At 36.2% G+C, this 23,717-nt stretch overlaps 1 protein-coding gene across 2 annotated transcripts in view; it reads right to left on the bottom strand.

The window, feature by feature from the left end:
• Positions 1-23,717, bottom strand: part of PDZRN4 (PDZ domain containing ring finger 4) — a 347,895-nt gene that overhangs the window by 118,716 nt on the left and 205,462 nt on the right. The window contains exon 1 of one of the 2 annotated variants that reach the window (XM_079139302.1): positions 17,531-17,871. The exons of the other annotated variant lie outside the window; for it this stretch is intronic. Coding sequence (XP_078995428.1) covers positions 17,531-17,599 — 69 coding nt within the window. The 5' untranslated portion in view covers positions 17,600-17,871. Of the gene's footprint in view, positions 1-17,530; positions 17,872-23,717 lie in introns of those variants that run through there. 2 annotated transcript variants of the gene reach the window in all.

The raw sequence follows: 23,717 nt of genomic DNA, 5'->3' as shown, positions 1-23,717 counted from the left end.
TTTGTGCAAATACTGAGTCTGAAATAATACTGATATAACAGATAGTATTACAAGAACCAAAATGAATTAAGGGCTTTGAAGAAATGGCACTTCCTAAGGATTTCTCAGACTCATAGCATGATTAATGGGCAGAATCCTAAGACTGGAGATGTATTTGAAAAGAGATACAATACAAACGGCAATCCTATTTCTACTATTGTTAATATTGCTATTTTATTGTTTTATTTTTGCTTTTACTGCTACTGTTGAAAGGGAAGCTGATTTACTAAGAACATCCCAAAACTTTCATGACAGTTTTCTGAGATCTGGAAAATCCAATTATTTAATGTTTAAATGAATTCATTCTTTATTCCCACTGTTAGACTGTAGTAACTCAGATTTCAGGTTTTTATGACATGTAAGTTAGAAAATAAGAATGTCTTTTTGTAAAATTTTAGTGCCAAGATTAGTTAACACTGTGATCTAAGGGATTTCTTTTAGTCTATTGGTTTCTAAACTTCCTTTTTGTTAGACTATATTTTAATGTTTGCTTTCTGAATTTATATTTTATTTAAGTTATTGAAAATAATTACATATTTAAACAAAATTCACTCCTGATTTAAAAAAAAAAAAAAAAAAAAACCACAGAGAGACTTTTTAAATGCTAGGAGAGAGAGAATGAACTATGAACTTTAAGGATTTAAGATGCCAACTGAAGAGCACCAGATGTGATTCCGTTAGAATTTCAAGACCTGCACTATCTAATACAGTGACTGTTAGCCAAATGTTATTATGCAAATTTAAATTATCTAAACATAATGAAATCAGAAATTCAAGTCCTCAGTTGCACTGGCCACATTTCCAGTGTTTAATAGCTGCATGTGGCTAGTGGCTATTGCACTTGATGGCACAGATATAGAATATCACCATTATCACAGAAATTTCTATCAGATAGTGAGGGTTGAAGCCATTTTTCACACAAATGAAAGGACCTGCCTCCAGTCTGATTAGTTCCATTTGCTCTTAGTTGGTCCAAGTATTTGTATAGCATACGATCATTAATATTTCTGAAAATGTGTGGACCAGTTAGGCCACAACCAATTTGACAGCTGTTCACAGATATGTCCTATGGTCAAAGTCCCAGAATAGCTCCTTTCATCCTTGTGACCAAGGTCAAATATGAAAGAATGTTTCTTACTTTCCTGTTTCCCCCAAGGGATCGTAGTATCCCCAGTACTAAAATTACCCTATAGATTCCCTGGGCAGTCAAAATCCCTCAGGGGAATTTACTAAAAAAAAAATTTGTTTCATATTATTTGGTCAAATTATTTTCATTTTGAATTTTGTAAAAAAGTGAAAAATAAGTAAAATGGGGGCTGGGGAGATAGCTTAGTTGGTAGAGTGCTTGCCTTGCAAGCACAGGGCCCCGGGTTTGATCCCCAGCACCGCGAAAAGAAAAAAAAAAAAAAAAAAGGAACAGGAAAAGGACTCTATCGTGTCTCTAAAGAAACAAGCTCACACTTGAGTTTCCTCTAACTCAAACATGGAAACCTTAGGAGACATGAGGAGTAGCAGCCAAAGCCTGGTAGCTGCCAGTGGGCAGGTTTTATTTGTCCCCTAACACATTAAATAATGTAATTAAACAAATGTTTTGTGAGCACTGCAGATACATCTTGCTGCTCTGCAATTTGTTGAACACAAAGATAACATTCAATAGATCCAAGAAAAACCTAGGAAGATTGGGCCTTCCAAAATCACTATGGTTTTGGCTTCAGTTTACAATAATGGTCAATTTAATTATCAGCTATCACAGAGCATAAAATGGTCCATTATGATAGCTCATCAGAAAGGAAAAAATTCTAACATGGATGGCATCTGATATAATTGATTCTAGTACTGAGAATTCACCAAAATAACTCCAAACTACAAACAATGTTACAGCTATTAAATTCATCTTTTAAAGATCAAACATTTCAGAAGGAGATTGAATTTTAAAACATGCTGAATAATGTGTCCTTATAAATAGGAGACTCTGTTTACTAAACCTAACTAATTAAAGCATTTAATAAATGGGGGGAACCCTCCACTTTAAATCTCTTGTTGGTACTAGAGAATTCTCATTTGTTCTTTCAGAGAAATAATCAATTGAAGGGCACATTTTTCTTCTCTTTGTTCTTTCCCATCAATTTTAATGGGTACAGAACATCAGTCACACAAAATGTAATGGGACAAGAAGATGGATGAGTACATCTGAAGCCACTAGTCACAGGACAGAAAACATCCTGATGAGGTGACCGTGGCAGTGCAGAGTTCAACAATATGGCCTGGGCAATATTTAGTAAGTGAAACTATGTCGCTGCATGGTTTGGTATTAGCACTCAGCAAAATCAATCTCCAGGTACAATTCATCACATTTCCACAGGTCAGACTTTCAAAGTCACATTCTCAAAACATGCTCCAATGACACTCTTAATTCCAGAAAATGATTTAAACTAGCCACAAAGTGGACGAAGAGGAGGACAATCTAACCTCAAGGAACCTGACCTTGTCTCATAAGTGATTAAAATTCCTTTAGAGAGGGAATTTTATTACGACCTAGAAATTATGTCCACATATAACAAGATGAACTGGTGTCTGCTTGGATGTTGGGCACTGAGATCCCTCCTTCAGAACCAAGGGGGTCATTTCTCTGGGGCTGGGGACACTGGCTGCTGCTGTATCACAGCTTTACCCTGCTCTTAGGGCTGCACTCAGCCTAAGGGAGTCATATTATTTAAAGCTGTGTCCACTCCCCAAGGACAACTACATGCAAAGAATAGACAATGCAGGAATGTAAAGCCTTGGCTGCTCTGCCTGGCTGGAGACTACTGTGAAGAGCTAACCCCATTGCAGAGTACCCTGTGATCAGCTGAGGTCTCTGTTGAGAGCATCCCAGTTCTACATTATTTTTTCTGCCTAATCCTACTTCCTCCATTTCCTGCCTGGAGTTTTCGAAACAACTCTCCCAGCTGCTTACAGGTAAATCTCTGTCTCAGGACCTATTTGAGGGGCCATTTAACCTAAGACACCATAAATCATCAAAATGCTTTTCCTTCACAACAAATTAAGATCATTTAAATGCTGGACTAAATGAAATAAACATGGAATTCAGGTTTACAGTTATTAAATAACATGCTGTTACTTTGTTAGGATTTACACAAACAAAAAGACAATTTTTATTTCATTTTTAAGAAAATGTATTACACTTAAGAGTTGAAGTAAGGAGTTCGATTCTAGTGGGTTTATATATCCGTGTGTAATCCAGTAACTAAAGTGTGATTATGTCTTTAGAGGCCAGGGCATCATTTTCTAGGAAGGATGGTTTCCTTTTGAGGACACTGAAGGCAACGTTCAGCATGATATGATCACCTGTTGGTTCCTCCTTATGACTACTGTGATATTATTAATAATATGTAAATAGATAGTTCCCTAAGGTCCTGTTAGCCATCTCTTTGTCTCCTGTGCCTTCTAAAAGCAATAATTTATTACAGGATATTAAAATATGAAACTCAACCTATGTGGAACATATCAATAGGAGATTCTACATCTCAAATTATTAAGTGTTTTTCCCTCTCTCAGAATTTTCTGTGATCTGTGAAACACAGATAATACTGGCCAGAAAGCTGTGAATACTTCAAAGACGTCAAAGCAAACTTCAAAGTGAGGAGCTAGTTTTAAAATTATTTTCTGGTTGTAGTGGAAAATGAAAACCAGGTATTTGTGGTGGGAAGAAGAAGGGGAAAACACTCGGGAGCAGTCATTAGCACATTGATAATATCGTTACTGGGTACTCTCAAAGACACCAGTGGGAAACAAAGTGGTCATGTTTCTCAGCCTCAGACAAAGTCTCAATTACTCAGCCAGAAAATGGTAATCCATCGGGAGGGTTATTTCGTGAATGCAATGGTCTTAGAAATTGCAGGAGAGGCTATTTATGTATACCATTGATATAAATACTTTTATTCTGTTTCTTTTTTTTAATTTTTAAAAAAAATTTTACAGACTGCATTTTTACAAAACCACAGTTATATCTTCCTGAAACCCAATACTTAGTTACTTGCTTCCAAGTGACCAGAATGACAGTATAAAAGATGTGTAAGGTAGCTTCTTTATACATTAATATTTAATTAATTTCAACAATTTTTAATGTAGTTAGTATCCAAATAGGTCCCATAAACCTGAAAAGAATGGAAAGTCACTGACTGTGCTTATTAAGCTACTGTACATAGAAATATCATACAAATGAATGTGTCATATTTATATATTTGTGGAGGTTCTTGGTAGTGACTGGTGACATACAATTTCAGAAGGTAAAACTGGAAAACACTACATTAAGCCCTGTAATTTATGCCAAGTCAGAAAGAGATGGTCTCTAAAAAGGAAGACCAATAGAGTAGAGGAAGGGGAATGAGGAAAGGAAGAATGGGGCAAGGGGAAGTCCTGCAGAATGACATCTACCACATTATGCTATTTGTCCAGGCATGCATATACCACAATGAATCTCTCTTTCGTATATAATTATAATGCACTAAATAAATAATAATGATTGTGATGATAGGAGGGAGACCAGTAGAGTAGATCAAGCAGGCCCAGGAAGACAGGAGAGAGGAGAGAAGGGAAAGGAAGATACTGGGGAATGAGATTGATCAAATTATGCTATGTGCGTATATGACTATGACATAATGAATCCCAGTATTATGCATAATCATAATGCATCAATTAAAAATTAGAACAAAGAAAGGTATTTTCTAAATTTTTTTAGTCTAAATTTCAGCTACAATGCAATATGATTATACTGAATGGAAATATTGTCTCAGTCTGTCAGTTGTGCTAACTGCATTAAGCAAAATATGGTGCAATGACAAAAATTCTTCAAAAACTTAAACCTAACTTTTAAAATTGATTGAAGTTGGAATAAATTTACCCATCCCATCCTAACTATATAGTTCCTAAAATGGTCACTATAAATTAGAAAGTAAAAAATATTCCTCACTTCTTCAGGTTCCCCAAAATCTAGATAAGATTCAAGCCAGACATCCTAAATATATTTTGTTCAACAATTATTTGAAATGGATTTTTTGTGGGAGTGAAACATTAATCTTGATTAGAAAATAACTTTGTGAAAACTTAACGTCTATCCTCTCTGAGTTTTCTATCTGAAGTTATATGTGTTCCCTGTTAGTTTCCTAAAAAACTTAACTGATACTGGATTACAAAGGTAGATTATCTTTACTCTGATTATATTCTTCCAAGCTCAAAGAACACTCTCACTGTAAGGTAATAACTAATAATGTAAGTGAAAGAAGTGTGGTTTTGAACTACTAGAAAAATATATTCTCAGTATATTATTAAATTGGATTAGGTTTTATTTAGAGCTTAAATTTTTTGAAATAATTTTCATGATGCTTTTAGGCTAGTATTTGCTTTATAAGATCTTATAATTGGGATATTTGCACTTGGAGAAATTCTCGTATTAGTGCTAGGTTATGAAACCCAAAGGCATCATCATCAGGGAAAATTTAGGCAATTTTCAGTTTATTTTACAGTCATCATCTTAAATTCCTTTTGTTCTAAGAAGAAGCATATATAAAAGATAGTTTAACAATTTAGCCACACTTTTATTATTTCAAAGATGAATATAAATCACATTAAAAAAATAAAAAGAAGTATGTACTGAGCTATTCTTACACCAAATAGCACATTCGATTTTATAACATGGAAGATAGCAAAAGGAGAAACATGATAGTTAATAAATCAATAATCAATTCACTTTATCACATACAGAACAGTGTTTTGTTTTATACTGTATAATATGTATCATATGTAATATAATGATATATGATATATAATGAAAAGTTTTATTTTATGCTATATGTATTATATATACATATACATATATATATGTCCTATTTTAGACACATTACTTTTTGTCTGTACTCTAGCAAATCATCACCAGCGTGACCTCTCATGACACGTTGTCCATTTCTCTCCCACAGAACTACTGTTGCTCCTGGCACTGTGGTTATTTGTGTACAGCTCTATTGCTGAGGCCTGCTCGTCAGCAAGCACTGAGAGCAGACACCTACTTTATTCTGCTCTTACATGTCACCTCCATCATGCTATTATGCACACACAACTCACGTGGGCCTAGTCCTTCAAGCTTTACTCAAGAGACATTGTGGGAGTACTGGTGAAGAGTCTGAAATGCAGAGGTTGAAGATAAGAGTTTTTGCCCTCCAGAAATTCAGAGGCCACTGGAAATCATAAGCAAGTCAACTGATGGGATGTTATGATAGACATAAGCATGGGGTACTCTGGAAAGAGAAAAGCAAGGGTTTACTCAATCCAGGGACTCCAGGATGTTTTCCTGGGAAAAGTGACACCTGATTCACACTTCAAGGAGTGCTATAGTTCAGTCAGCTGAAGAATTATGGGGAGCTTCTTGAAAGAAAAAAACAATGAGTAGGGAAAAAATGAGCAATGAAAACTAGCTTTTCCCATCATAACTGCAGATCTTGAGATAAGGTCCTGGGGTGCTAGATCTGCATCACCCTGGGTTTTGACATCTTCAGTCTGGGATAAGAGGCAGGGAGGAGGAACACAGTAGGGGTGAAGGGTCAATATTGTTTTTGGTTCTTTTTGAGAAAAAAAATGAACCATTTTAAATATCAGTTCTAACACATGTTCTCTCCAGAATTTTATTATTTTTGAAATTCAGATATAGCTTGCAATCAATATGCATATTAAATATTCAAATTAAAATGTTTGTTAACCCTTGCCCCCAAAAAACTGTTCTTAAATTTAATGATAAGCCTTACAATTAAAGTGTTTCTTAAACATGTGACACCTTTAAAACCAAGAAAACAGCACAGACAGTCTCTTTAATAATTTTGTTTTCAAAGGGATCTCAGTGGAGATTGTAGAAAATCATAAGGTCAGAATTCTGTAGGAAATGCAGTTGTCACTATGACCCCATTCCTATTCCTAACTCATTCTTATTAAGTACTTCATCAGGGTGAGATAATTTATGAGATGACAAAGCTGCCCAGATGCAGCAGAACTACTACAAACACAGAAGCATCTGATTATATTTCAGTTAGGATGCATCCTTGAAGATGAACATTGGGAAGAGAAAACTATTCTGTCTTGGGTTCATAGGAGACTTCACAGATGGCAAACCTTGAATTCAGTTTTTATGAGCATAGGGGTAGGAAAGCCTCTCTAAGCAAAGGGTACTTTCTGTTGAAAGGTAAAGAGATGGGAAGATTCACATTGTTTCCAAATAGAGAATTGTAATTGAGTTTGGCTGAAATTTGAACTGTTAGAAGAGAATGAGGAAATGGATAATGGAAGCTGTTTTATGATGGGCATGGATTTATGGAAAAAATGTTGAGAGGTGTTCAAGCCTTCACATTGATGAGCTGTCATAGATGAGATGATTTGATTTAAGCTGCTAAAAGGATATGGAAAGAGGTAGCAGAAAGGACAATTTTTTTCTCTTCTTATACCAAAAAGGGCAACTTCCATAACATTCCTTCAAGGAGAAACTTAAATAGCATTTTTTAAACTTTCCCTTCTCCCCTCGCTCCCTTCCACTTCCTCTTCCTCGTTTCTTCCTTTATCAGACATTTAATGAGTACCTGCTATATGCCAGGAACCCAGTATTTATAAATCAATTCAGTGGATAAGTACGGATCACTCAAAGAGAATGGGACATTAAAATTCTTAATAAAATGAACATGGGCATTAGCATTTGTCAGGTCCTGGTCTGAATTCCAGGTTTTCTTCTTACTGACTTCTTACTGACTTGATCACTTTGTGCCTTAGTCTTCTCATCTGCAGAGTGGGGGCTATATTACCTATCTCATAGGGTCATTGTTATATTGAAATGAGATCAAAACTTATCAAAATGAGATCAAAACTTATCAAAATAATAACAAAAGTTATCATTTACGGCATGCTTGTAATGTGTTGTATCCTTTTAATATATAATCTCAATCCTCAAACACTCTAAGGTGGATATTAATCTATTAAATATAGGCTGATGATGTTAAATAAATCACAAAGGGAGAGGAAATAAGTGGCATTATTGATAGATTTGAAAGCATGTTTTTTTTTTCTCTGTGCACAGTGCTGTTCCAAGAACTATATCATGCATGCTGTTTAGTATTACTCATGGCTCAGTAACACATGTGTTAACTTAGAGAACATTTCCCCTATTTCCCATGTTGTCTTAACATTGTGGTGTACACTTGAATAGGGAAAACTGACTTCTAGCATTAAAAATGTGAGTCACTAAGGACATATAGAGCATACTCATGGACTGGATGGCAAACTTATCCATTGCAGGTCAACTTAACATGATTGTGCTCTTTTAAGTAAAGTGACAAGAAAACAATGTTTATACATATTCTATGATATAAATTGACCTCACTCAATTTGATTGCATCCTTAGGGTGTACAGTGCCCTGTGATGATGAGGGCACCAAGTTCATTCATTTTTGCATGGAGGTCAAGGACTTCAACAATGACACACCTCCCATATCCTGGTTTAGTGAGGCTTTTCGTCCCATTTTCCACAAAGTCATCTTTCTATGACTTTGCTTTTACAATACATCCTGAACACCAAATACTTACTTTTGACTGAATGAACATACAGTAATTACGATGAATTAAGAAATTAATCTTGCTCTTCATCAAGCCCATTCCAAACAAGAATCACTAAAGCTGTTCTATGAAGTCCCTTAGATAACACTTGTCCATACAGAACTGTCCTTTCTCTGCAGCATTCCTTGTTAGGGTCACACATTTCTGAATTTGTTTTCTAATTGCTTTGTGATGACACATTCCTTTAAGATTGGTTTCTGAGCTTATATTTCTTTTTAATCCTGTATTACTATTTACCAGAGAACTCAGCACCAAGCAAGTGTGGAGTGATTATGTACAGTTATTCAATGAGAAATATACTTTTCCAAACTTTCTTTTCTTTAGAAAACATAACCCTGCATTCTACTATGATTAAATTATAGGAAAACATTATCACATTAACAGTGATCTTTCATCTGTGTATTATTTTTTAAGCCTTTCTGTTTTAGAGATTCTCTGTTCACATATCCTTGAAAAGAGTCATTTTTTTTTAAGAAAATAAAGATACCTGAAATGGACATTTAAATGGCTTGGGGGTAAGAGGTTACTTCAGAAAACATCCAACTTCCACTAAGATGAGAGTAAGTTTCCAAACAATTTCCTACAGTGTTTCTGTAAAGCTACATGAAGCATAAGGGGTGGAGGGGGAAAGCTTTACAAGAATCCAAACAACCATAAAGCAAGATTTAAAGCTTGTTACAGAATGGCACAGATTAGCAATTAGACGTTATATGTCAAAACACAGGAGAATATGGAGCTGCTACCTTTTGAGCGATCTGTTGACAGAAACAATGAACTCTTCATAAAAACTCTTTTAAAGCTGGTATTGCACATTGGGAGAGTTAGAATTAAGAGAGAAGACATGACTACAGCTGGAAGGAGACGGAGATGGGACAGGTTATATTGATGACTTTGGAAATGCTGCATTTAGGTATGAAAAACACAGCTGCACTTGAATTATCAAGAATTGTAAATGTGTAGACAAAATTACTACCCAGTGGTACCTAAATTCACGAGTCACACGGAAGACATTTCTAAGAATAATGTCTAAAATTCTTAAGGTACACACCCTAAGATGGAAAAAGAGAGAAAACCATGTCTACAAAAGACGATATAACTGAAGCAGACCCTGTTCTAGATACCATGCTCACTCTCCCCCCACAAATTACAAGCATTTCAAGAGTACAGTTCTGTCACAGAGCCAAAGCCTGGAAGCCTCTTCTTGAGTACCTAGTGATTTAATTCTGGTGCCTTTCATAATCATTTAATAAGATTGATTGAATACCTACTAAATGACTTGTGAAAATTCAATATGTGAAAATCTACTTATGTAAAATGAATGTACTGGATGGTGATTGACTGTTGTGGAAGGATTTTTCACTATCAATTAATCTTCATACTCACTTAATAACTCTTGTAAAGTTAAGAAACTACTGTTTGTTAAAGATATGCAGTTCACTTGTTACCATCTAACATGATTGAAAATAACAAATGTTCATATTTTAAGTAATTATGTAAATCAGATCATGTGTTTTTGAAAATTTTTTTCAACAAAAATTGAAATTAATGAATTTTCTTAGCTGGGTACAGTGGCACATGCCTGTAATCCCAGTGACTTGGAAGGTTGATGTGGTAGAATACAAGTTCCAGGCCAGTCTCAGCAACTTAATGAGGCTCTGTCTCTAAATATATAAATAAATAGATAGATGAGAGGGCTAGGAAAGTGACTCAGTGGTAAAAATGCCTCTGGGTCCAATCTCTAGTACAAAACAAAAACAAAACAAAACAAAACAATATATATATATATATATATATATATATATATATAAATCTCCCATCAGATATCCTACTTACTTAAAAAAACAAAATCAGGTGAATTTAAGAGTTCGAAATCTCAGCATAGCTACTAAGCTTTCAGTAACATGTCTTCTTGCATATAATATGGAACAGGGAAAACGTTTTCCTGTTATACTTCATCTAAATAGTTGTGTAGTTATAGATGACTGATCTTCTATGTCTAAATCAATTAAATAAATCATAAGAATCTAAAAAAGATAAGCATATATATTGTAATGGTTTTAAAGGAAAAGTAAATATAAATTTCATTTTTATTATTCACAAGTTTAAGTAATTTTGCATTAAAAAAAGATTAAGAAAAAATATACTCTAATGTTAGCAGTAACTCCATTGTTGATAACTTGTCATATCTCAATTTCTAGAAAATGCAGTCAACCTCTGCTTCAACTCCAGTCACTTCTGGATTATTTTTTCACATTTCTGTACTGAAATGCTTTGTAATCATTGCCATAGGTTGTCCAGGAAACCAACTCTGAGATAAAGTGCAGTATGCAAGATGTTTACTAAGAAGTCATGTGATTTTGCACAGAAGAAGGAAACAGGATTGGACAGAGGAGGATTGAACTGTGAGGCATGCCCATTAGTGGCCCCAGAAGCTCTTGAGTTTGAATTGCCACTGAGTCCCAAGTCAGGCTGAGATGGCTAGATCCTCCTATCCTTGCATCAATCTGTTATTGGAGGTAAACTTCCCAGAAAGAGAATGAACACTGGTGAGGGGTTCTCTGAAGCTACAACAGTCCACAAAGAGTGAGAGTTGAAGTCATTCACTGAGCATGCTCCCAGCAACTGGGGCCAGTCCTTCCTGAAGATGAATCTGGTAGCCCATCAAATCTAAAGATATTGTGATTCTTAAGTTAGAAGTTACTCTGCTTTATCCGACTATGATAGCCTTTCCCTTCCTAAAACTCTCTTCTTGGCTTCTCCCACAGCCTTCTGCTTATTCTCTTTCTAGCTCTGAAAGGATTTCAATTTTTTAGCTTCCTTTCTTCTCATTTGCCTGTTTCTCAAAATTGTATCTGTGGCCTGCAACTTCTCATTTTCAATTCTTCTCATTTTTTACACCTGCCTAGATGATCTCCTCCAAGAGCTACATATGTGCCAGGTTTTTGTTTTGAAGATTCACTGTTCAATTGTCTATGGGCATTGCCTACATAGTCCAGAAATGACATCAACAGTCTTCCCTCCCTTCCCAGAACTCACCCTACTCTTCATTTCTTCTGTCAACTTCACTACATCTACTCAACCTCACAAGCCAGAAGCCTATGGAATGGACCTCCCCAGGTGTCTCAATTTGGACCTTCCTTTGTATTCTAAGATTAATATATCATTTGCAACAGCCTCCCAAATGATATCGATTTTTAGAGTCTTGGTATTATACACCATCCCCACCTACCCACAACACACACCGCAACAAATTCACACTCTAACTTCTTATCACAGTGCTCTCTCTGTTTAATAAAAGAAAAAAAGAAACAGTACAAACAAAAAATCAAAATCAGCACAAGAGACTCCCTAGGGTGTGGTATTTTCCATGCTCAGACCATGTCTGGGGAGCCTCCCTCCCACTTTAAGCTTTCATGACACTTACTGCTTATAGTTCCCCCACCCCAAATCCATCCCTATGTAGCACCTATTTGCCATCTCAATGGAAGTTTTTGCCATTGCATCTTTTTGGTTTCCTCTGCCTTCTTCTTCTCACTCCCAGACCCCATCATGTTGAGCACTTCTGCACTCCCATAGCCATCCATCAACATCTGTTTATTTAATGCTTCACTTACCATATTACATGAAAATTCTCTGCTTATGTATCTCTCCTCTGATGCTAGACTGTGGGTTTCTCAAAAGCAAAGACTGTTACATTTGTCTTCGTGTTCCTCATGACAAAATTTAGGACTTGCCACATATTAAGAAGTCACAGTTTATTGAAAGTTCATTGAACTGAATCACCTGTCTAGAGTTTAAGGCACCTGCTGAATGATTGACAAAAGCAGGACATAATGTATTATTATGTGTCTTCACTTGCTTTTTTGGTTGTAAGGAATAGATACTTCATTCAAGCAAATAAAACAGCAGTTTATTTTAGAAATGTATTGGAACTGGGGAAAGAGGTCATTCTCAGGACCTACCACTTATTTTTAAGGCTTCCCTTTCTCGTGACCCATCTGCTTTATTTCTCAGTTCTTTCTGTTTCTTTGGGTAGATCTGATCCACATATAAGTGGTAGACCATTAAAATCCAAGCTCCCAGCTCAAAGTCTTCTCTCTCTGTATACTTTTGTATCCTAATCTCCTTACTAATGGCCTGATTCCCAGGATAAATTTCTAAGACTAAAAAGCATCTAATTGAACCTTCAACTTCATGAGCAAGGTGCTACTCAGCTGGGGCAAAGAAGAAGGCAGGGCAATAGGGTCCTTTGCCAGAAACTGTACATGAAACATTTAATTGTAAAGAACCTGTGGGTGAGCAAGGCGCCATGTGGGTCCTGAGCATCTGCTGGCAAAAGAGCAAAGGAACACCTGACCTGTCTTCCAGGTGCTTACATTTAGTCATGCACAACTGACTACACTACCAGGCAGACAAACATGCAAAAGAAGATCTAAAAAGTACAACCGAAGGCTACCAGAATCCCAGTGTGGGAGAATCTAATTGTTTTGTTCATCAATAACTATTGAAGTTTCTCTGCCCAAGGAGCCATCTGAATAACAAGTCATGGAACAAAGGAATGATGGAGGTGGATGGACAGAGTGTTCCACAGAAATTTGAGAAAAGGAACTAAGTTGCAAAAGTATAAGTTGTATTGCTGACTTAAAGAGAAAACCAAAAGCAAAACAGGAAAAGGTCTGGAGAGATATCAAGAATGGTGAGAGAGAAAATTGTACAGGACCCTCTAGTCAGCTGAGACCAGAGTAAGAAATTTTTATTTCATTTGATAGTAATCAAACGCTTTCTAGAAAATTCTTATAGCAGCAGCAATCAGGGTGGACTAACCCACAAACAAACTGAAGGGGAAAGTTCTCAGCATATTCTCAGAGCAAGTTATTGAAAGACCCGTGGTAGGGAAAAGGCAGGAATTGAGGCCTGAGAATGAGAGGAATAAAACTAACCAGGAAGGCTATATGTGTGGATGAAGAAGACAGAGTGTCCATTTCCACTCAGTGTGGTTCTGAGTTTCCTGGACAACCAGTAGGATGAGACCTTCTTTAGTGCTGAAAAATGTGGGAAGGCGTGGTGTTCTGGGAAAGAAGTTGAGATGATGAATTGGGCTTCCATGGCACAAGACAATATGAATTTCTGAATGATCTAGGATGGTGTCTAGAGAAAGAAAATTACACAAGATTCAAGGAACTCTGTCAAATAGAAGAGACTTTCACATGTTTAGAAATTAGGGGAAAGTATTACACAATTCCTTATTGCTGAAGAGTTTTTATAAAAAAGCTGATGCACTGTGACCCAGTGCAGTGCCAGGATACTGTAAGAACTCTCTGTCAGCTGCTGCCAGTGTGGTTGTTTCCATGAATGCAAGTTCTGTTCCAGCTGATGATACTGATTCATGGATGCAGATGGTGGGCAGCCCTCTGAGCTGTGCACAAACATTCAAATTAATAAATCATCTCTGCTTGTGCCACAGTACACACTAGAAGAGAACAGAGTCCCAGCAGTGACATGGCCTGGAGATAATCAGCACTGTGCTACTTTTGCTTTTCTGAGATTGAAAGCAAATTAATTTCCTTTCTCTAATTTGGCAAGTGAATTAGAACAGAATCCTGCCTTATTACATTATAGGATTTAAATGAAATCCTATAAACACTTTTATGTTAACAGCATGAACTTTTAAATATTTGCCCCTGCTTTTACACACTGTTTACCACCAAAAACATTGCATTGATAACTTTTACCACTGAATCAGTCAAATAGTTACATTTCTTCTCTGTGAAAAATCAGACCAAGAAGTCATTAGGTTAGGGAAATTATCATACCATCTCACTCTGAAGTAAATCTGTTATTAGGTTAGAAATGTCTAACAAGTTATAGTAGCTCTCTTGGTCCAGGTGGTTATTTAATCAGATTAATATGAAACAGCAATTCAGTTCATGTCAATAGAAGGGCACTGTTCAAATTACCCACTTATTAATTCTTAAGAGGTTAATAAATAACCTACTTGGAATAAAATAAATCACTTCAGAAAACAGTTCCTTCCCTGGCACACATAAAAGTTAATAGATGCATAAAGATGCATGAAGACTATTTGGGGGAAAGGTTACTGAATCTACCCAAACCCTGGATTTTTGCATCTGGGTTCATACTGGATGCTCATTGGCCCAACTCCAGATGAAAATAATTTTCTGGAGGCATCATTCCATCTCTTCTGCCAATTGAAAGTCTCAGCTCCTCCGTAGCAGCAAAAGACAAAACAAACAAAAAAAATGTATAAACTTGACCTCATTTCACACCTCAAGCACATCATTCTGTTTCACCAGATTCCTCAGTGAGCACATTTGCTTTTGTTTACTGCAGTTATAAACCCGAAATTGTATTCTAGTTGGCCTGTATTACCAGGTCACTAAATCTAGAAATAAAATGTGACAAAGTTCAACATCATAATGATTCTTTTATAAAGAAATAAACATTTTCCTGTTGGGCATGCATTTAATAGTCACTGCTAATTTTGCATTATCACATTTCCTGGTAAACTTTAATTTGCCCTAGGTCTTAAGAAATAATAGCCAAAGAAACAAAAGTGCAGGTGGTTTAAGAATTACAAGTATATAAATAAGTAGGATTTGGGTGTTAATATTTGTGTGAACTAATCCATTTTAATACACCAGCTAGAAATACCCAGCCTTCCAATCTAAGTCACTTTTGTAAACAGAATACTCTCTTATGGGGGCAGCTATGTGCCCTCCTGAACACCTGGTTAAGAACTTGTTCACTTTCATGTGTGCTCTGAGATGCCTTTCCTTCCAATAAAAATAGAAACTAGTTTGCAGCACCACACGGGGCTCCAGTGTATTATATGAACCTATCACTGGTTTCCTTTGATATCTTATCTATTCCATTAACTCAATAAAATAGAAGGCAAAGCTGGGGACAAACTGTAGGAGGGCTACTCTTGGAAAGTGCATGCAAGATCTTTAAGCTAGGCTTTTAACTTATCTAATAAAAGCCAGTTAAATGGAAGCTAATACTTCATTTTTTCACCCCCTTTATTAAAGATCATAAGTACTGCAACTCAGTAGTAGAGAAAATAAAATAAATATATGGAGGAGTACAGGTAGAGGCAATAAAGAGTATGGCTTATCTATTTTCTCAAGATTTAGGAAGCACTTGAAGGCAAAACTCACAGACAAGCATTTTAAAAATCCATAACAAAGGCTCCTGTGCCTTAGCAAATATAGTGGTCCTTTCTGGATGCAGTAATCCTATTTGATTTCTTAGTAGAATATAAACAGCTCAACCTAGGCATAATGCTGGGGATGGGGGGGTCTCCAGCTGGCACCTCTGCCACAGTATACTTTTATATCATTTAGAAATTTAGAGGAAAAAGATAGATTCATGAATCTACTCCGCTGCTCCTTGACCACCCAAAGAAAAACAATACTAGAACTCAAACTCCAACAAGCAAACTAAAGGAAAGTGTTCCACCTAGAGACTGTTTTCATGAATCAAAGTGGGTGAGAGCTAACCAGAAAATGAATTTTATTTTAGCCCATCCTTATAACTTTGTAGTAAAAAATCATAATAAAAATAGAAGCAAAAGGTATTGCCCCTGGTGTAATTAACAATGTTAATCTTCTTTTTCCTCTCTATGGTGATAAAGGAGTCATTTTTATATTTAATTAATGCAGAGGATCATTTTGGAAACTGGCTAATGAGCCTCTGATCACATTACCATGAAAATGTGCATTAACATTGCAACTGAGGAGGCTGTTTCATGTGTAGCAAATCCACTTTGTAATTAGCCCTCTGTGAAATGAATCACGTCAGGGGGAATCTGAGGGAACCAGGAGGCAGTGGGCACTTGGCTACTGCTGGGCCACAGACCATCAACATCCCAAACACCATCTTTCACCACCAATATTGTCTACAAACAAAAGTAGTAGTGTCACATCTGGAGCAAACTGGAAGAAGGGGAAATGAACTTTATTTTGCCAGACAAGACGTTTGCACTTGAGCATTCACTCCCAGGGGGACCTGCTCAAATACAATGGTAATTTAACAGAATTCTGTTAAAACTATGAAACCTGTGTATATGACTTTCTTATTTTTATTTTGAAAAGTACTCAGATACACATTAAAGAAATATGTAAACTGATACACTTTTTCCTAGGTCACATATAGATACTATAATAAGCTCTTAGAATTTAATTTTTAGGGTTAAGTAGGCAAAAAAATTATTTTAAAAAGGATCCAAGAACAAGTGGTAAGAAAATTCCTTTATCTCATTTTTAAGCCAAGACCTGTCAAATATTTTTTCTTCTAAAACACACAAAAAATACCAGGTCTTCTTCTTAAACCAAAACAAAAATTCCTAATTAATCAAATAATTTCCTCTGGCTAACAAGATTTGGCAAGAAACTTTTCCTGTCTATTCAAAATAACTGAGATCACAGAGCTATTAAATCCCAATATTTATGCAGACAAAGATACAACTGATTTTCAAATGTCAACATTATTCCAAAAATGAAAGAAGTATCTCAAAGTATTACAGAGATGGATCTCAGTGCTACTCCTCTTACTTGACTGACATCTTGGCAGCAGATACACAAAATGTTAAAAAGAATCCCACAGGAAGTCATCTGAAGGGGGAGTGGCAAGGAAACTGAAAACTGCCACCCAAACCTAAAATAAAAAGCCCCAACCAGCATGTCTGCCCTCAATTTTGAAATGTACTGAAAGCCAAAATAAAAATAAAAATAAAATAAAATAAAGCTAGTCAGAATTCACCTACCATCTCTCAGACAAACACAAAGCCTGGCTGTTTAGTTGCTGGTATTAGACCTGCACTCACCTGGGAAACTTCATAGAGCAGTTTGTAGTGTTCCTCTCTTTTCTGAAAAGTGCACAAATTGCAGCCCATTCTAAGAAGCAGAGAGAGAGAGCAAATCTTCTAATTTCCCCAGAACTGAAAGGCAAGTGAACTGAAAGGGAATCACCCTCCAGACTTGACTACTGTTTTTCATCAGTCACTTCAGTCCAGAAACACAGACAAACCGCTGTTAGCTGGAAGCATGAGCCAGGGTGGTGTGTAGCAGCATGCTCTTCTTCGCTTTCCCTAAGTATCTTGCACTCACGGATACACACACAGAGTTTCCAGTCAGTTCATGGCAACACTCCCCCTGTCTCTGCATCAGTGCACATGACTACACAGATTCCAGCTCATGAATATTAATAGTGCCTCATTGATTATTTATGACAGAACATGTTAGCAGGGAGGGGTGTCATAGCTGCTGCTGATGACAGATGAATATTCACTAATTAAGAAGCAAATGTAGTGTGGTTAAACAAAATTCACTTGTGTCAATACCATCTCTGTTTATTAAGGATAGAGGGGTTGAGCACAGGGCATTTCAAAAAAGAGCATACACTTAATTTCTCCATTCATAACAGCTTTTTAAGAAATTTAGAAATAGAAATGGACTTAGTTCACATCTCCATGTTTTTCAACAATGAGAAAAAAATATTTTCAGCACTATTAAATCTAGGGAGAAATGAATAGGTGCAATTACTTTAAATTTACAAAATAAACCTAGAAGCAAAGGAAAATTTGGGGGGTGATATAAAAAAGGAAAAGGAGGTGGGGGGTTTCATTCAGTTCTAATTCTGATCCTACAAAAATAAATGAAGAGTTCATACACAAACACTGTTACTTACTAAGAAGGAGAGAAAGCATATTCTCTTAGTCTAAATAAAGAACATTTAAGCAGGTATGAGTACATGACACTGTAAAGATAATAAATATTTTAATTAGATAATAACGGTGTATCTATTGAATATAAATTTGTAGCACTGTAATGCATGTAGATTTATATTTAAAAATTAGATAAATATAATGCCTTTTCTGAGAAAAATTTCAAATGCATATGGTATTTATGCTAATTTTATTAAAGTCATATATAATATTTCAGAAAGCTGACAATGGCAATATTTAAATTCTAATGTAATGCACAGTGATGCCATTTAAGATTCTATATTTAGCGTTCATAATGTGCAAAGGTGAAAGACTTATAAACTAAGCTTAGATGTTTAGATAATAGAAGTAATACATTTAATTTCACACTCTTGGAAATACTTAAATTGTATTGCAAGCTGGCAGTTTTTGTTCCTTAAAGATATACTACAAATAGCCAAAGCAGATAATAAAACAAAATTCCTTTTGTTTCCACACTGCTTTATCTACAACCTCTGCTAATTAAGAAGTATGTCCTTGTTCCAGCACATCTTTAAACTGGACAGGATAGCAGGTGGGTTTGAAAGCAAAAATAATTACTTGGAAACTGATGACTCTGGTTAGGAATTACACTGGATCTTGAAGATTTTTAATTGCTCAACACTTACGTATTGCTATGTTTTGGGGTCCAATTTCCTAAAAGTGCTTTGTCAAATGTTTAGAATCGATAACAGGAAACGATTCTAATGAGCACTAATTGTTAACAAATTGGCTTTGCAACTATCAACACCTCAACACCAGCAAGTAGCGAGGAGATGAGCAATCATCAGCTGCTCATGGGTTGTTTCCCTTGGGATGTAATAATCCGATTTTCTGGGCCTAATTTCACCTAACAGCTTGGCTGAAAGCCAAGCTGAGGGACCTACATGAAAGTGGCACCATAATTGGGAACACTGCGTGTGAACAAAGTTCTCCAAGTTAGAAACCACTTGTAGGAGGCATTCCGTTAAGGTGTGACTCTTATGGAAAAAAATGTATTCAGGAAGTATTTGAAGGGATGTTCATGAAAATCACCAGTGGCCACAAAGAGAAGCAAAACCCCTATGTGCAGCTGTAGAATATATGTTTTTGATGCTTGTTATAGTTTTAATTTTCTGAGTTCCTCTGTCACTTCCCATGAAATGTTATTTTGGTGGACTTCACATCCTCTGAGCAAACACTGACTCTTTCTTTGAAGGGTTCTATATTGCTAAGTTCTGAAAGGATTGCTGATCATCAGGTGTTTAGATCCAGCATTGTAAAAGCCAAATCAAGGAATTAGAATGCAATAAGGCAAGGATGGCTCACCCATCTATCACAGAGTGTCTGCTTTGTCCACTGCTAAAACTTCATGTGATAGGTTTTGAAAGCGAAGTAGGAAACGAGGGTTAAAGTTGTTACTTATGGGAGCTTTCTGATCATAATATTTTTTAGCTGGGTTTTAAGAAAAATTAAACAATCATAGCTTTAAAAACCATTTTCTTAGTGATCAAAAAGTGAAGAATGAATGTTCCAGTGAAGGAAGTGATTACACTCGAGGTGATCTTTCAGCAGTTCCTCTTGGCTGTTTTCTTTATTCATCACTGGTCCCTCTGTTCTTTTGTTTCTATCTCAGGAAGCAAGAGCAGTTTCTCCAATCATTTATCAAATGCTGCCCTTGGCCCATCTACCCTGGAAAGATTCCATCTTCTGCTACTAATGGGCTCATCCCAAAGAATTAAAGGGTGACTTGAACAAAGGAGACCCGAATGCCAGAGTCCTCTAAATGTCATTAGAATATGAGGGTTTTTCAGTGACTAAGCAGCTAAATCTTGTATTAGAACATTGTAGAAACTTTGGAACAGAAAGATAAAAGCATTAATGTGAATAACATTTTAATAATACAAGTGAATTAGATATGATCTCTCTTGGATGATAATATGGAATAAAAAATAAACAGGGAATGAATGACAATCTTTCCAAATTCTCTGGGAAAAAACATATCGATATGTAAGAATATATGTTGGGTGTGCATTTCAAGATGCAGTTAATACTTTTACTTGCATTTAATATTTGTGAGTTTATTCCACACACATACATTGGCATTCAAAATAGGACATGTCTCCATCAAGATGTAGATGAAGAGGCTAATCAAGTAATGAAAGGAAGGCATACAACAAATTTCTGGTGTTTCCTATATAAATTGTGTCCCTGAATGGCTAAAGAGTAGGTAAGAAGGCATTTCTCTTCATAGAACTATTCTGGGTAATAAAGAAAGAATGAATGACAGACTGTGCCTATGTCAGAAATCCTTAATCAATTAATGGATCTGGGCACTGTGAATTAATAGTTGATTCCATGTATCCATCTCACCCAAGAGAAGAGTGGATGCTATGTGCCACCTGATAGGATAAAATGACAATGTTCTTGAAATTGTCTTTTTACAAGGAGTAAATTACAATGAAGATAAAGGACAGAAGAGCATATTAAACTACACCATATGGATGCAATCAGCCAAATTCAGACTGTGGGCAACACTGCATAGGCAGATACATATTCCAGTTTCAGAGAGGGGAGGGGAGGAAAAGAGAAGAGGTCTATGGATTAAGAGACTTGGCATGGAAAACAAAACCCCATGCATTACTAAACCATGTGTTCGGTATGACCATCATTTGAATGATTAAATTGAAGAAAATGATTGCCAAAAAAGTCAAGAAGATAGTTACTCTTTAATGGGAGGGAGGGGCTGTGATTAGGCATACTGAAAGCTTTAGTGTGGCTAAAATGTTTTAACTTCAGACCTGGATCCTGGTTTAAATAAGTGGTCATATAATTCATTAAACTGACCATTGTTTTAGGGGTTTTTGCTATGTTTAACAATAAGACTTACTGAAAACTAATTTAGGAAAGAGACTATACCTGTCTCATCCATGCAAGGCAACACAGAGCAATAGTCCCCCTTGTTCACAATTTGCTTTCTGTGGTTTCATTTTCTTTATTTTCAGTTACTTGGGTCAACTGCAGTCTGAAAATGCTCAATGGAAAATTCCAGAAACAAACAACTCAAGTTTAAAATCGCACGCCCTTCTAGATAATATGATGAAAATCACACCGTCCTGCTTCAACCCACCAGGGAAGGGAATCGCCCTTCTGTGCAGTGTATCTACATGCCTTTTGGTCACTTGGTAACTGTCTTGTTATCAGATTGACTGTTGTGGTATCATAGTGCTGTGTTCAAGCAACCTTTACTTAATAATGGCCACAAAGCACAAGCACAGAGATGCTGGCTATCCGAATAAGCCAAAGAGAAAGAGAAGCCATGAAGTGCTTCAAGAAGAAAAGGTGAAAATGCAATAAGGTATTTAAAAAGAGAGAGAAAGAGATAACATTCACATAACTCTTATAGTGGTACATTACTAAAATTGTTGTATTTTATTATTACTTATTGTTAATTTTTTTACTGTGCCTAATTTATAAATTAAACCATCACAAGTATGCATGTAGAAGAAAAAACTGTGTGTGTGTGTGTGTGTGTGTGTGTGTGTGTGTGTGTGTGTGCGCGCGCGCGTGCGCGCTAATGACAGTTTTAGGCATCTGCTAGGGGTCTTGGAACATATCCCCTGTAGATAAGAAAGGACTCCTTACCTATCTGCAGTCCCTACTGAAAGAGGGATGGAAAGCCCAGATAGGACTATCCTGAATCACCAGTGCCCTGAGTCTGTGACAGCTGCCTGAAGCAGTAGCTGGACACTTTCTCTATTGCTCTGTGCAAATCACTCTGATGTTCTTTTCCTATGCTAATGTAGAAGTTCAGTAGGTAACTTCATTCTATTATCTCCTTTCCTCTTTGTCTTTGCCACTGTCATGATATGCTTTCCAACTACTTCAATGTGTGGCTTACACATTTCCATTCCGGTACCAATCCTACATTCAACTTAGGGGATATTTGTGTATTTTTGAGTATTAATAGTCATACAGCTGCCTAACATTTTCTAAGTTTATGTATCTTATATTCAAACACGAAGACAAAGAAGCTGGGGCTTAGAGAGACTGTGACTTGCTCAAGGTCAACCTCAGTAAAGAGATCGGAACTCAGTTCTCCAATTACAAATGCCGTGGTTAAATTCAATAGCTAATTGCTGACCTACTTCTCTTGTAGAGGAAGCCAGAGCACCATTGATATGTCTTTTCCTGATGACTGAGGAAGTAGAGGTTAGTACTTGTAAGTGCTGAAATTAAGTGGGGCAGAGAGAATAACTTAAAATAGATATAATCTTAAATAGGGGAAATGGTTTGAGGTTAAAAACATAAACTTTATCTATTTAAATACCAAACTGTTTTGGTATTTACAGCTGAATACTCTGAATTAGCCAATATCTCATAGTCCTCCACGTACATTAGGCTGACCAATTCATGTTGGTGTGCCTGGGACTTTGCTGGCTTTAGACTTCAGTTTCGTGTCCTGGAATCCTCAGTTCCAGGGCACTAGAAAAGGCCCCAGCAAAGCTGACTTGAGGTATACAGGTCTACTTCACCCTATCTTTGCCCCAGATAGTACCCCATGCTGTTCATTTTTCAGAAATGTCACAAACCAGTCTCTGAACACTTTGTGGTCCAGTTTAAATGTTTTCTTGTCCCTGACTTCATTGTCTAGTAGTGATCTTTACAACTTTTAAATTTTCAGTGCATTTTATCCATACCCATTTCAAAGCATGTATAACCTCTCTATATATTCATGCTTCATCCCTCTAATTGGATTATAAGACAGATGAGGGCAGCGGAAATGTACAATTAATCTTTGAGTTCCTAAAACTTCTAGCATGGTGCCATTTACATTCTAAGCCCTCAATGAACACATGTTGAATAAATGAATATAACTGGGAGATGACAGTATACCTGAATCTGGCAAAGTGACATAAATTTGTGTTCGTGTTTCCATATTTTTCCCCATTAGAGCTATTTCTAGAATGTTAAGTTAAAAGACTGAAGAATTATTGGCATAAAATATTCAATTTGATTCAATTCCATAAACATAAATTTTACAGTCTCTGAAAGAATATCTGTGACAGGGATACAAATGAATGAGATATGAGAACATATGCTTTATTATTTGTGTATTTGTATGAATATACTACCTGCACACTTAAAGTTACACTCGGATCCATATCAGTCACTGCTTATTTATTCCAGAAGTATTTACTGGGCACTTACCATATATCTGATGATATATGAGTGCCACATTTTTGGAATTATATATCATCTTGTTTCATTTCCACAACATCTCAGAGGT

Source organism: Sciurus vulgaris (genome assembly GCF_902686455.1).
Source record: "Sciurus vulgaris genome assembly, chromosome: 5".
NCBI lineage: Eukaryota > Metazoa > Chordata > Mammalia > Rodentia > Sciuridae > Sciurus > Sciurus vulgaris.
This window is presented reverse-complemented; position numbering and strand designations above follow the sequence as displayed.